This window comes from Sturnira hondurensis, unplaced genomic scaffold, assembly GCF_014824575.4.
Source record: "Sturnira hondurensis isolate 20B ecotype Veracruz unplaced genomic scaffold, ASM1482457v3 Scaffold0024152, whole genome shotgun sequence".
Classification (NCBI taxonomy): domain Eukaryota; kingdom Metazoa; phylum Chordata; class Mammalia; order Chiroptera; family Phyllostomidae; genus Sturnira; species Sturnira hondurensis.
In genome coordinates, this window is record NW_028096783.1 from 9,384,020 (window position 1) to 9,399,119 (window position 15,100).

The following is a 15,100-nucleotide window of genomic DNA, read 5'->3' on the forward strand; positions in this document are numbered from 1 at the left end:
AAATTATTTTCTTCTGTAAAATGAAAAGAATAAAATTTACCCCCTAAGGGTACTGAAGTGCAGAAAGGACCGAATGCTTCTGAAACACTCCCCTGTGTCCGGCACATCGTAAACACTCAGTGAACGGCGGTCACCACTGCCCTGCAGGACTGTCTGTCAGCTAGAGACGATTAGGTTAAGTGCTTGACACAGAGTAAGGACTTGATATAGAATGATCTTTTTAGAAAATTAATTTCACTTCGCATGTTCTCTGTAAGAGTATTCCTTCAATAACCTCCTAACATCTAGTTTCAGTCATGATTCCCCACAATGCCTCTAAATGGCTCGTGTTTTCAGGGTAAAACCCGAATTCCTTCTCACGACATACAAAGCTCTTTACGATCTTGTCTGCGCTTATTTCTAAGGCTCACCACTTAGCACTGCATCAGCCCTGGCCCCAGCAGTCAGCACGGTCCTATCCTTCCAGAGTCCATGCTTTCGCAGCGCTCTTCCTCTGGCCAGAACTCCCATGTATTCCTCCCCCAACCCAACTCCCACTTTCTCTCATACTACTGCTTCGAATCCTTCAAAACTCAGCTCAGGAAGCCCTCTTTGTCCTGCTACATTATATAGTGCCAATTATGGGTTCAAAACACAGTCTCTGTGTTCTCATATAGTCTAGTGATATCTTTCTTCTAATGACATTAAAAATTACTTTATTTCACTAATATTTTACTTGAGAATTTTATAAGAGAAATTAGTCTACAACATTGTTATTTTATAAATGTCCTTGTTAGATCGGTATTAAGGTTATACTGGCTTCTATAATTTGGGGGGAGGTACTCCCTGTTTTCTATTCTCTGGAATATTTTATGTAAAACTTGGTGTAACTTTTTCTCTTAAATATTTGGCAACTAACATTTTTAAAGGACTTATTTACTTACTTATTATTTATTTATTTAATAGAGAGGGGAAGGGAGGGAGAAAGAAAGAAACACTGATCAGTTGCCTCTTGCACACACCTGACTGGGGACGTGGCCTGCAACCCAGGCCTGCGCCCTGACCAGGTACCAAACGGGCGGCATTGTGTTCTGTGGAATGATGTCCAGCCAACTGGGCCACTGAGGTCAGGGTGGCAACTGGCATTTCCTGAGCACATACTCTGTGCCAGGTTCCACATTCACATGTTACTTTCTTTAGTGATCACAGCAACGTCACGAGTCATACCCCATTATTATCCCTGTTCTATAGAGAAGAGACGAAGGCTCAGAGATGTTCTTCCCCAAAGTCACACAGCAGCCAGGCAGCAGAGCAGACTTAAACAAGTATCTCTCCATGTTCTTAACCACATACTATACACTGCCTTGTAATACATAATATGAGGTAATGCAGTTATCTGTTCTTGTATCTGCATCCCCATCAGTCAGTAAAATACATCTAGCAGGATCCCTGAAGAGTATGCTCATGTCTTTCCTTTGTTGTGCCCCTAAGTCTAGCATCACGTCTACCAGTGAACAGACGCTCAATAAACAGTTGCTAAAGGAAAGAACAAAGACATGTTATTTGATTCATATACAACTGGCTGAGGTAAAGCAGCTTTTATCAGTTCCTGTTTGGAAAGCAGATGTATGTTTTAGAATGCTGTTAAAGCACTTTGGACTTTAAATCATATAACCTCCATGCAAGAGAAGGCATAAATGATTTCCTTTCTTCAACCAGAAAAAAGCCAAAAACAATTTTTAATTATTTGCATGCTATCAACAAGATTTAATTTTCTGAAGTTATCTGTAAGACAGAGACCTTCATATTTTTTTCTAGGATCAAGCATATAAATCCAAAAAGAAAAAAGATTATCCAGTAAGAAAATGGCAACAAAACAAAAGCCTTAAGCAGAGAAGCTCTCGAAAAGGTCAGCAGTACAGCTGAGGAAGGACGCCCACGGACTGCACCATGTGGTGGACATGCCATACGAAGATTTAGGTTAGACATCAAATGCCCATAGCAAGGATGTCCTGGCTTCAGTTTAGCGAAATGAACTAAATTTCCATTCTGTCTTCTGCTTAATGAATCTGTAAAAGCTCATATATGTGCACTATAGAACTGAAAGTTTTTCTGATGCACATCTGATCATAATTACGGCTAAATGACTAGACTGTAATGCGATGAATCTGGCTACACATATGAGTGAACTGTATGACTTCTTTCTTCAGGTCTGATCTGCTGTTTTTTCCTTAGCTTCTTAAGATATGAATTAAAAATACTGATTTTTAGCCTTTTTTAACTTTTCTTTTAAATTTTACCTTCCATTTAGAGTGTGCATTCTATATTATTTTGTATTAGTTTCAAGTGTACAGCATAATAGTTAGACAATCACACACTCTACAAAGTGTTCCCCCACAATATTTCCAGCATCCACCTGACACCGGACACATTTACCACATCACTGACTAGATTGCCTCTGCTGCACTGCACATCCTTTATTTTCAGTCCATCTTTGTGTATCTTTCCATCTGAAGTGGGTCTCTCGCAGACAGCGTACACATGGGTCCTGTGTTCTCATCCATCCAGCTACCCTATGTCTTTTGATTGGATGTCCTTCAGTAGCAAGGTGGGGAGGAGAGCATGGATAAATAAACTATAGTACATTCAGACAACAGCATATTATTCAGTATTAAAAGGAAGTGAACTAGCAAGCCATGAAAAAGCATCGGAAGAACTTCAAAGCATATCACTAAGTGAAAGACACCAACTGAAAGGCTATATGCTGCATGGTTACAACTCCGTCACGTTCTGGAGACAGTACAGCATGGAGACAGTAAAAAGGTCAGTGGTTGCTGGGGACCAGGAGAGGGAGAGATGAACAGGTGAAGCACAACTATTCTGCATGATACTGCAATGATGGACACGTGTCATTACACATTTGTCAACACTGTAAAGACCTACCACACCAACAGGGAGTCCGAATGTACAGTATGGGGGCAGCGTGTCCACCGAGGGCCCATCCGTTGTGACAGAGGTTCCGTGGGGTTACAGGACGGTAACAGTGGGGGAGGCTGCCCACGGGTACAGGTGGGGAGGAGATGGGAACTCTTTACACTTCTGCCTAACTTTGCTGTGAACCTGTCACTGTTTCAAAAAAATTAAGTCTATTTAAAAACCATAGCTCTTAACCATCTATGAATATTTCTATCCAGATTAAAAATAGTTGTTCCCACTATGGATCAGAAGGCGAAAGCACTGATTATTTCTAAAACTTAGCTTCCAAAGTCACCTTAACTGATAGTTTAAAGATCACAAGGAGGATCAAAAAACTCACTTTTCAATTTTCCTCCTCTGTTCTTTTTGCCTTTGTTGTTCTTTTACTTGTTCTCTTTCAATGTCCATGAACAGTCGTCTATATCTCAGATACTGCCTTTGACGCTAAAGGAAAGAAGTTAAAATTGTTAAGATTCTGCTCTCAGAGGACTTTCCAAGGAAGGGAATAATCTTTGTGCCTTAGACAAGAAAAGTATATGATACAGAAGCCACATGGGACTAAGTCCTTGATTTCCTTCTATTTATGGTGGCTCAGGATAGTATCACATAGAGCAAGAGCTTTATATTTTCCAATACACTGCTATTAGATGTTATGAACAAGTCAGAAAAAGAACTAATTTAGGTTGCCCTTAGTGTAGTCCCTTGTCATCAGCACTCAAGGAAATGACTATATTTGACATGATAAGATATATACCATATTTACTATTCCCAAGCAGTGAGTACCATGGAAGCAAGGCCAAGAAAGGATACGAGACATATCTGATAACAAAATAGTCACTCTAACTTTTCAGAATTCAAAGCACACCACAGAAGCATACCCTAAGCCTGGCCTGGCGTGGTGGGGAGGAGAGGATGACCGAAGAATCTGTATTTTAAAGGAACAAGTATAATAAAAGCCGTAAGCACCACTACTATGTGTGTGAAACACTCATACCTCTGGATTTGTATGTTCTCTTTCAAGGCCACAAGCTGTTCAAGTGGCACTAGCAGGCACGGACACGTTTTGGCCTCTGGGTGGCTCGTGCCCTCTCGGTGCAAACTACTGAAAGTCTGACAGTGGTTCTCAGTGTTTCAGACACAGCACAGTCGCCAGTGGCGCTTTGTTAAAGCACGGATGCCCCATGCCTATCTTTTCAGATCTGAAAAAATGTATTTGGGAAAAGCTTCACATCTGATTCTGGTACGTGGCTAGTGTTAAAAACTAACTTTGGATTGAAAAGAAAAAAAAGGTAGCTCAGTGGATTGAGTGCGGGCCTGCGAACCACACGATTGTGGTTCGATTCCCAGTCAGGGTACATGCCTGGGTTGCAGGCCAGTTCCCGGCAGGGGATGCACAAGAGGCAACCATACATTGATATTTCTCTCCCTCTCTCTTTCCCTTTCCCTCTAAAGATAAATAAAATCTTTAAAAAAAAGAAAAGAAAAAAAAGGAAGCCATAATTAAAACTCTAATTCCTTTCAATGAGTCGTCGTGGCAAATATCAGTAACTGAAGAAGTTCACTAGGACTACATCTCTGGTCTCACATCAAGGTACCCGAAACGCTAGGAGCTTAGAAGAGAAGTTTAACTTATTATAAGTATTCAAGTAATTTCTTTGCCTTTATCTAGGGAAGTTGGAGTATTACCTCGTAATTATTAGGACACAACAAATTACTTCTGATTTCATATATACTATTATAGTGGAAACACGGGTGTCCAAAAGCAGTTATCATTACATACCTCTTTCCTGTTTTCTTCTCCATCCATTCCCAGCTGAAGTGTCAGCGGCATCTGGAATTTGGTGTTTAACCTTGATTGATATTTATCATAAACCTGTTAATGGACAAGATGATTCTTAAATTCATATGAAAATGCAAGGGACCCAGAATAGCTGAGATGATCTTGAAATAGACGACAAACTTAGAGGATTCATGCTTCCCAATTTCAAAACTTAACTAGAAAACTAAAGGAATCAAGAGAGTGTGGTACCAGCATAAGGACAGACATATACATCAACAAGACAGAGCCCTGAGCAGTGTGACTCAGTAGGCTGGGCATCATCCCACAAAGTGAAAGATCGGACTTCAGGCCAAGATGGAGGCGTAGGTGGAAACACTGTACCTCCTTGCACAACCAAATTTAAGGACAACAAAGATTTAGAAACAAAAACACAATCAGAACAGACAAAACTGAACTGTACAGAAGTCCAACAACAATGAACCATTTATCCAGACTGGTAAGAGGGGCGGAGTCGGCAGCCAGTGCAGAGGGGTCTCTGCAGGAAAGAAGGCCGTGGTTGGCAGACACAGGGGCGAGGAGGAAACAAGCAAACCCAGTGAGACACGCAAGGCGGTTGGCTGACCACAGACACACATTCGCGTATAGATAAACCAGGCAAAAATGGGGGCAATGAGACAGACTGCGCAACTGAGGGCACCAGTGATAAGAAATAAAGCCTAAAAGTACCGATTGGAAAAACTTGCAGACGTTGAGATGCCAGGAGAGGCTCCCAGCCTCACAGGAGAGTTCGCTGGAGAGACCCTCAGGGTCCTAGAACATACACAAGCCCACCCACCTGGGAACCAGCACCAGAAGGGCCCAATTTGCTTGTGGAAAGTGGCAGAGGGGACCAAAATCCAAGAGAGAGTAGAACAAATGCCATTGCTTCCTCTCAGACCCCACCCCCAGTCACAACCCAGTGACTGTGCTGACTCACCCCAGTGAACACCCAAGCTTTTGCCCCTCATACTTAACAGGTGCGAACAGACCAAAACATTATGACTCTAGCAGAAGAACAGCTCAAAGCCCCAGAACCAATACTTCTAAGTGACCAAGAGATAACCAACCTATCAGATGCACAGTTCAAAGCACTGTGATCAGGATGCTCACAGAATTGGTTGATTTTAGTTGCAAATTAGATGAAAAAATGAAGGTTACATTAAGTGAAATGAAGCAAAATGCACAGGGAACCAACAGTGATGGAAAGGAAACTGGGACTCAAATCAATGGAATGGACCAGAAGGTAGAAAGAAACATCCAACCAAAAAAAAAAAAATGAAGAAATAAGAATTCAAAAAAGTGAGGAGAGGCTTAGGAACCTCCAGAAGATCTTTAAATATTTCAGCATCTGAATTATAGGGGTACCAGAAGGGGAAGAGGAACAGCAACAAGTGGAAAACTTATTTGAACAAATAATAAAGAACTTCCCCAATCTGGCAAAGGAAATAGAACTCCAGGAAGTCTAGGAAGCTGACAGTCCCAAAGAAGGTGGACCCAAGAAGGAACATACCAAGGCACATCATAATTACATTACCCAAAATTAAAATGAAGGAGAGAATCCTAGAAGCAGCAAGAGATAAGGGGACAGTCACATACAAAGGAGTTCCCATCAGACTGTCAGCTGATTTCTCAAAAGAGACCTTCCAGGCAAGAAGGGGCTGGAAAGAAGTATTCCAAGTCATGAAATCCAAAGACCTACAGCCAAGATTGCTCTATCCGGCTAAGAATTCATTTAGAATGGAAGGGCAGATAAAGTGCTTCTCAGATAAGGTCAGGTTCAAGGAGTTCATCATCACCAAGCCCTTATTATATGAAATGTTAAAGGGACTTGTCAAAAAAAGGAGATAAAAACTATGAACAGTAAAAAGACAGCAAACTCACCGTTATTAACAACCACACCTAAAACAAAAGCAAACTAAGTGGACAGCTAGATCAGGAGCAGAGCCACAGAAATGGAGATCATATGGAGGGTTAGCAACAAGGGAGTGGGAGGAGGAGAAGTGGGGAGAAGGTACAGAGAATAAGTAGCATAGATGGTGGGGAGAAAATAGATAGGGGTGGGGTAAGAGTAGTGTGGGAAATGTAGAAACTAAAGAACTTATGACCCATGAACATGAACTAAAGGTGGGGAATGTAAGGGGAGTGGGTGTGCAGGGTGGAGGGAAATGAAGGGGGAAATAGGACAACTGTAATGGCATAATCAATAAAATATATTTAAAAAAAAAGAAAGATCGCCAGTTCAATCCCTGGTCAGGGCACATGCCTGGGTTGCAGGTTTGGTCCCTGGCTGGGGTGCATATGAGAAGGTCACGTAGATGTTTCTCTACCTCACTTTCTCCCTCTCTCCAAAAATAAATAGTCCTAGATCAACAAAAATAAAATGACAGTTCAAAAATAAACCCTTATATTTTTACACTCAAATGATTTTTGGTAAGAGTGACAAGAGAATTCAACAGTTAAAAATAATCTTTTCAACAAATAGCATTAGGAAAACCAGATATCCACATGAAAAAGAATGAAGTTGGACCCCTATATAACACCATATACAAAAATCAATTCAAAGTAAATCACAGACCTAAATCTAAGAGAAATAAAATTATCACAGGAACACAAAACAGTAAATCTTCATGACCTTGGATTAGGCAATGGTTTCTTATATATAACACCAAAATCAGAAGCTACAAAAGAAAAAACAGATAAACTGGTCTTCATCAAAATTAACAACTCTAGTGCTACAAAGGAAACCACTGAGAGTGAAAAGATAACCCACAGATGAAAAAAATTATAAATCATATAACTAGTAAGAAACCCTTAATGAAGAATATAATAAAAACTGACATAACTCAATAGTCAAAAGACAAATAACACAATTATGAATTAGGCAGAGAACCTAAGACAGTTTTCCAAAGAAGATATATGAATGACCAATACACACATGAAAAGATGCTCAAGCTTAACCATCAGGAAAACGTAAGTCAATACCAGAATGAGATGCTACACCACACCCATCATGACAGCTATAATTAAGCAGATGGGTAACGATAAGTGCTGGTGGCAACATACAGAGCTGGAGCCCCCATACACTGCTCGCGGGAAGGAGACACTGTACAGCCACTGTGGAAACCAGCATGGCAGCTCCTCCAAAGGCTCAGCATAAAGAGGCACAAGTCCCAGTAACCCCACTCCTATGTACATACCCCAGAGAAGTGAAAACATTCATCACCCAGAAAGTTGCGCACAGAGGGTCACAGCACTATTACTCATAATAGCCAAGAAGTAGAAACACTCCAAATGCCAATCACCTCATAAGTGAATAAATAAAAGGTGCTAAATGCATAAAATGAAATAGTACCCAATGCAAAGGAATGCACTGCAACTACACGCAACAACATCAATGAACTTTGAAATAAAGCTCGGTGAAATAAACCAGTCACAAAAGGTCAAATATTGCATGATCCCATTTATATGAAATGCCCAGAAAAGGCCAATGTAGAGGGACAGAAAGTAGATGAGCGGGTGCCTAGGGTTGGGGGTAGGGGTGAGGGGAAAAGGGCTGCTAGTGAGTATGGGCCCTTTTGGGGATGATGAAGATGTTCTGAAATTGACTGAGGCAATGTTTGCACAACCTTTGAATATATTACAAACACAGAATTGTACACTTTCAATGGGTGAATTGTAGGGTATGTTAATTAGAGTCAGTCCTACTTATTCATATATTCCTTATTTATTAATTCACCTATTTGCTAAAATTTCTTCATAATCCCAAGATCCACAGTCACAGAGTTTCTGCAGTTATTTGCAGATGTGCACAGAGCTGTGAACATTCGCACTGCCAGAAGCACACATTATCCGCTGCGGCTGGACAAGGGTTTGTTTCAGCCTTCATACTGTAAACTAGAGCCCCTTTCAAGGTATAGTTAGTGCCAAGTTTTTTGCTTTTTGTTGGTGAATTTACTGTTTAAAATGCACAATGGCACTATCTAGCACTCCTAAGCCTAAGAAGGCTGTGATGCGTGATGCATCTTGTGGAAGAGATACATGTATTAGAAAAGCTTTATTCAGGCATAAGCTTCAGTTTTATTGACCCCAAGTTCAATGTTAATGAGTCAACAATCTACAGAGTGGTGCAAGAGTAAGTTTACAGTTGTTCATATGGAAAATAATACAATAATTAATAAACAAAAATACAAGAATGAACTGTTTCACATACAACTACAAACCTACTTTTGCCCCACCCTACGTATTAAAGAAGGGGTTTTTAAATAAAAATCCACATAAAGCAAGGTAACGTACTGATCACCTGACAGAAGTATGATCAGAGGCTCACAGGAACCTAACCCTGGTCCCTCTCCCGCCCTAGGAGCAAAGGTCCAGGGTTCACCCCTTTGGTGTGGGAGGCCACCCTGCAGACCACCACTGCAGTGAGTAACTAGACTGACTGTGCCCCTCGATAAGGTGGTTGTTTTCAAAGTTATTGGTTTGTCTTAGGTAAAACTGAAAAATAAGAAATAGCAAAAGGCTAATGATGGTTCTCTCTGGAGTTTTTTTTTCTTTGTTTACTTTTTGTTACAATAAAAATGAAATTATATGAAATTATTTTCCACTTTCAAAAAATAACTGGACTTGCAGCATTGGCAAAGCAGTGAGCCCACTACCGGCCTCTTTCAACCTCACTGTCACCATGAGTGTGGCCTGTGGTATCACAGAGTGCAGGGCACGGGCAGCCTGAAGAGGAGCAAGCCCGAAAGGGGGCCCGTCAATTCTGTGTACGGACCAGCCCATACGCCAGCATGGAGGCGAGCTGTGCGTGCATGGGAGTCCAACCCAGACTCTGAAAACTGAACTGACTCTGGAGCCACTGTCCACAGACGGAGAGGGACCACTGAGAGCCTGAACCTAACCGGGCCGATGCCTGCTGCAACAAGCCAACAAAAAAGATGTGCCATTCTGTAGAGGATTTTAACAGAAACTAGCATCTTACAATATAACATCCAAAACCGGACCTGGGAGAAAAGGTGGCGAGAGAATCCAGAATATGGGTCCAAAGAGAGACGATGAGCGGTAGGAATAGGAAGAATGGCAAAGAGTAAATGGCTGAGGCAGTTACTGCGTAATGGCTTCTAATTTCTTTAGGAAAGCCAAAGAGTATGGGCGAGCAGCAAGAACTTTAAGAGGTGTTTAAGGTTTAGAATTACCAGTCCAGTGTGGACTATGGGCATGGCAGGCAAGAAAAGTGCTCCATGTACTGTGGCCCCGGCTGGGACTGTAAACACTAGTTCAAATGCGGTTCAACTCTACGTGAATGAAGTGTTTTCTCCTATAAGGCTCAATCATTTGGGAGCCTAAAATGAGAAAGGACTGAGCAAGGGCTGAGGAATTTTAGGGCTGGTACGGCAGAAGGACAAGAGGCCATGACTACAAAGCCATACTCTCCTTGGAAAGTCGGAGTTAGGCGCCCCTAACTGTGCTCAGTGAACATGTGTGCCCTCTCCAGCTAGTTGTGTTGCCTCCTCACCATCTGCTTATGTCTGGTCTCTCCTCTTCAGAAATGTGAGTGCTGTGTCTTGTCCAGAGCTCTGTCTTTGACAGTGAGTACCCAGATAATGGCTAGCCCCTCACTGGTGCTCAGTGAGTGAGTGACTCGCTCACGGATGTGGAACACATTTAGGAAGATATGGCAGGGACTGGCACTGTGCTAAAGGCCGCCCACATACTGGTAAGCAGAACCGGTGTGGTGCCTCCCCTCCCGAAGCTTACAGACCAGTGGGAAACATGTCAACAAGGAAACAATTACAAAATGTACAAAGTGTTTTGTGTACTGAGAAGGCAACAAATGCAAGGATCAAAAAATAAGAGGAGAACCTATTTTCAATCGATTGCTCAGGGCAGTCTTTTCTAAGGAGGGAACATTTTAGCTGAAACCTGAAAGATGAGAAAGGACCAGTTTTATGAAGAAAAAAAGAAAAGGATATCCAGGTAGAGAAAAAATGCAAAAGCCCTGAGGTAGGAAATTGCCTGGCACACTTCAGGATACATAAATGACGATGTAGGAAAAAACCACAGACAGCGCCCCCTTAGGCCGACCTTACAGACACAAATGAAAAATCCCAAGAGCAGCAGTTCAGTTCTGAACACCTCAACCCAAAGCCTACTTTTTGCCTTTCTGCCTCCTTTTCTTGAAATCTCCTCTCTTAACAGGGCCAAAAGGAAATTTCTCTTGATCACTTTCACATATTGTAAAAATGCTGGTTGCTGCCTGAAGACTACTTTTAAAATAACAACATGAACACTCAATATAGAAATTATCCAGACAGTGGTAAAATTCTAATGGGAATAAACTAGATTCAGTTAAGCCGTGGAAAAAGCATAGCAGGGCAGGTTCTTTAGTATTTTCTTAAACAACTATTGATCTTAACACACCAGAACTTCGGCAATAAACCGTACCCCTGACGAGCTCCAGCCCAGACCACGAGCAGTGTTTTTCCTGGGGACCCTGCCTGATGCCCCCGCAGCGTAGTGACGGGGATCAGTCCTGGCCATCGGTTAGAAGATCCTCCTGACCCTCCCCCTCAAAAACCACTCATTTCTTCTCCTCTCAAACCATACATACAAGGCCACCAGAAATACACATTTTATAAGGAACATACATATAGAATATGTTGTCCAATAGGCAGCAGTGCTCCGGACAATATCCCGGGTTTCACCGAGAGGCCCAGAGCAACCTTAGGTCAGCCCAGGTTTCACACAGTATGAAATCTAACAAGAATCCTTTTTTTTACAAAGTATTTTATTTTACTGTTATTTTATTTTATTTTTAAATGTATTTTATTCATTATGCTATTACAGTTGTCCCATTTTCCCCCTTCACTCCCCTCCACCCTGCACACCCCCTCCCACCCACATTCCCCACCTTTAGTTCATGTCCATGTGTCATAAGTTCTTTAGCTTCTACATTTCCCACACTGCTCTTGCCCTCCCCCTATTTTCTCCCCACCGTCTATGCTGCTTCTTCTCTGTACCTTCTCCCCCTTCTCCTCTTCCCACTCCCGTTGCTAACTCTCCATGTGAACTCCATTTCTGTGCTTCTGTTCCTGTTCTAGTTGTTGGCTTAGTTTGCTTTTGTTTTAGGTGTGGTTGTTAAGAACTCTGAGCTGGCTATTTTTTTACTATTCATAGTTTTTATCTCCTTTTTCTTACACAAGTCCCTTTAACATTTCATATAATAATGGCTTGGTGATGATGAACTCCTTTAACTTGTCCTTATCTGAGAAGCACTTTATCTGCCCTTCCATTCTATATGAAAGTTTTGCTGGATAGAGCAATCTTGGCTGTAGGTCTTTGGATTTCATGACTTGGAATACTTCTTTCCAGCTCCTTCGTGCCTGTAAGGTCTCTTTTGGGAAATTAGCTGACAGTCTGATGGGAACTCCTTTGCAGGTGACTGTCCCCTTATCTTTTGCTGCTTCTAGGATTCTCTCCTTCATTTTAATCTTGGGTAATGTAATTATGATGTGCTTTGGTGTGTTCCTTCTTGGGCCCACCTTCTTTGGGACTCTCTGAGCTTCCTGGACTTCCTAGAAGTCTATTTCCTTTGCCAGATTGGGGAAGTTCTCCTTCATTATTTGTTCAAATAAGTTTTCCACTTGTTGCTCTTCCTCTTCCCCTTCTGGTACCCCTATAATTCAGATGTTGGAATATTTAAAGATGTCCTGGAGGTTCCTAAGCCCCTCCTCATTTTTTTGAATTCTTGTTTCTTCATTCTTTTCTGTTTGGGTATGTCTTTCTTCCTTCTGGTCCACTCCATTGATTTGAGTCCCAGCTTTCTTTCCATCATTATCGGTTCCCTGTGCATTTTGCTTCATTTCACTTAGTGTAGCCTTCATTTTTTCATCTAATTTGCAACCAGAGTCAACCAGTTCTGTGAGCATCCTGATCACCAGTGCTTTGAACTGTGCATCTGATAGGTTGGCTTAGATGTATCAGCTGTGGGGCTTTGATCTGTTCTTCTGTTTAAGCCATTTTTCTTTTTTTTGGTCTTGTCTCACCAGTTAAGTATGAGGGGCGGAGCCTTAGGTGTTCTCCTGAGCAGCTCAACCCAGTGGCTAGGTTGTGACACTGTATGTGGGGGCAGAGTCAGAGAGGGAGCAATGGTGCTTGTTCCACTCTCTCTCGGATTTTGGTCCCCTCTGCCGCTTCCCATGAGCAAATTGGGCTCTTCTGGTGCTGGTTCCTGGGTGGGTGGGCTTGTGTACATTCTATGACCCTGTGGGTCTGTCCAGTGAACTCTCCTGTGAGGCTGGGAGTCTCTCCCGGCACCTCAACCCCCACAAGTGTCTTCAGTCGGTGATTTTAGGCTTTATTTCCCAGTGCTGGGGCCCTGGGTTGCATGGTCTGTGTCGTTGCCCGTTTTCATTTGGTTTATCTGCGCACAAATGTGTGACTGTGGTCAGCCAACTGCCTTGCACATCTCATTGGGTCTGCTCACTGCCACCCCACACCCAGGGTCTGCCAACCACCGCCTGTGCACCCAGGTCTGCTAGCCACCACTTTTTCCTGCCAAGACCCCTCCCAGCTAGCCCCCTTTTACTGGTCTGGATGAATGGTTGTCGGACTTCCAGGCAGTTCAATTTTTCTCTCAGTTCTGCTTGTTTCTTTGTTTCTAAATTTTTGTTGACCTTAATTTTGATTATGCAAAGAGGCACAGTGTGTCTACCTATGTCTTCATCTTGGCCAGAAGTCCAGGAATCTGCTTTTTGCTAGCCTTACCACTCTTAGCTCAGTAAGCGCCTGTCAGCCTGTTTTAATCTAGTGCTCATCCTCTGCGGTCTGCTCTACCTGTCTTCTGCTGGAAGTCTCTTGAACATGCTTGGGTGGAAGATGCTGAAGGCCATCCGGAAGCATATCTCCCCTCCTTTCCACTGCCCCGCCAGTCGCCTGCTGCCCAAGGTAGAAGCTCTGAAAAATACAGAAGCACCCACCCCGCTGCGTGAGCAGTGGCACTACCATGGTGCAAATGCTGTAGGCTGTAACGGTGGCCCCAAGGTCATCTAAAGAGGTCAGAATAGTCTGACGCATTATGGCATAAAAGTAGACATTACACTTCTTGCCAGTATAATGGATCTTAACAGTACCCACAAAGCATTAAGTTTCTTCACCTATAAAATGAGGATGATAATAGAATCTATCTCCCAGGGTTATTGTGAGAATTAATTGAGACAATGGATATAAAGATCTAAAACAATTTTAGCCATGGGTAAGTGCTTAAGAATGTAAGCTGTTAATCACAATATCAAAATTATTGATATTATTAATAAGAAACAATGCCATCATCATCATCATCATCACCACTGTTTGTAGCATAGCTCTCACAAGCTCAGATCAAACTCCAATTTACTTTTTGCTGCTTATTCTTTACTCTGCTATGCTCTGCCTGCTCGCTGACAGAGCCTGGATCCTGGATGTCATGTAAGACATATTCATAGCCCCCCAGGACTAACCCCCCTCTCCACGGTGGGGCTGGCTCAGAGTTGCTGTGCTGGGAGGCAACATAACCCTGAACATTGGTTTTCTAAGCAGAGGCACCATCTGGGCAGCAACTGGTCAGAATGGAGCCACACCTCACAGAATGACAGGACACTGCATCTTTGTCCATTATTACTGACCTTAAAACTAAACCCCTGGAGCAGTAACTAACTACATTACCCTGTCAATCTTGAGCCAAAACATATTTACTCCCTGACACTGACTCCTCACTGAGGCACGCTGTTTATTCTCTGGAAGAGGCTCGGTCTTGAATACTAGGGAAAACATACCAATGGCACTCCGGAACCAATTCCTCTCCCAAACTCTCAGCTCTCGAAAAATGAGGTTGCTCAATATATTTGTTTTAGAAATAACAAAATACAAAACTAACTGCTTAAGCAGAAATGAGGAGTTAGTGACGATGACATAGATCTTAGTGACAGTCCCAGAAGAATGACACAAGGGTAAGTTAACGGTTAGGAGTATGTGTGTGTGTTTAATGTAAAACTTCCAAACACGCAACAAAGTGGGAGCACAAACAGCACAATGATTCCCAAGGTGCCACCACCGAGCTTCAACAATCAGCAACATTTTATTTTTTCATTGATCTCTTCTCCCACTTTTTGCCTGGAGTATTTTAAAGCAAATCCCCGATTATTCTGCCACTTTTTTTTTTCTGCATAGGGAAAGTCTTAATTCAACAACACATTTGAAAGAAAATAAGGCAACAAAACAATATGTTTACAACAGTGCCAGCACTCTCCCAAGGTACAGCCAGGACACGAGATGGCAGCATTTCCACAG

The 15,100-nt window shown here is 42.4% G+C and overlaps 1 protein-coding gene across 3 annotated transcripts in view; it reads right to left on the reverse strand.

The window, feature by feature from the left end:
* Window positions 1–15,100, reverse strand: part of CCDC15 (coiled-coil domain containing 15) — a 52,217-nt gene that overhangs the window by 15,384 nt on the left and 21,733 nt on the right. For 2 of the 3 annotated variants that reach the window (XM_037038266.1, XM_037038267.1), the window contains exons 9-11: window positions 13,610–13,729; window positions 4,736–4,828; window positions 3,296–3,399 (exon numbers count right to left, since the gene is read on the reverse strand). In XM_037038266.1, coding sequence (XP_036894161.1) covers window positions 3,296–3,399; window positions 4,736–4,828; window positions 13,610–13,729 — 317 coding nt within the window. The remainder of the gene's footprint in view (window positions 1–3,295; window positions 3,400–4,735; window positions 4,829–13,609; window positions 13,730–15,100) is intronic. The other variant, XM_037038268.1, reaches the window with a different exon arrangement.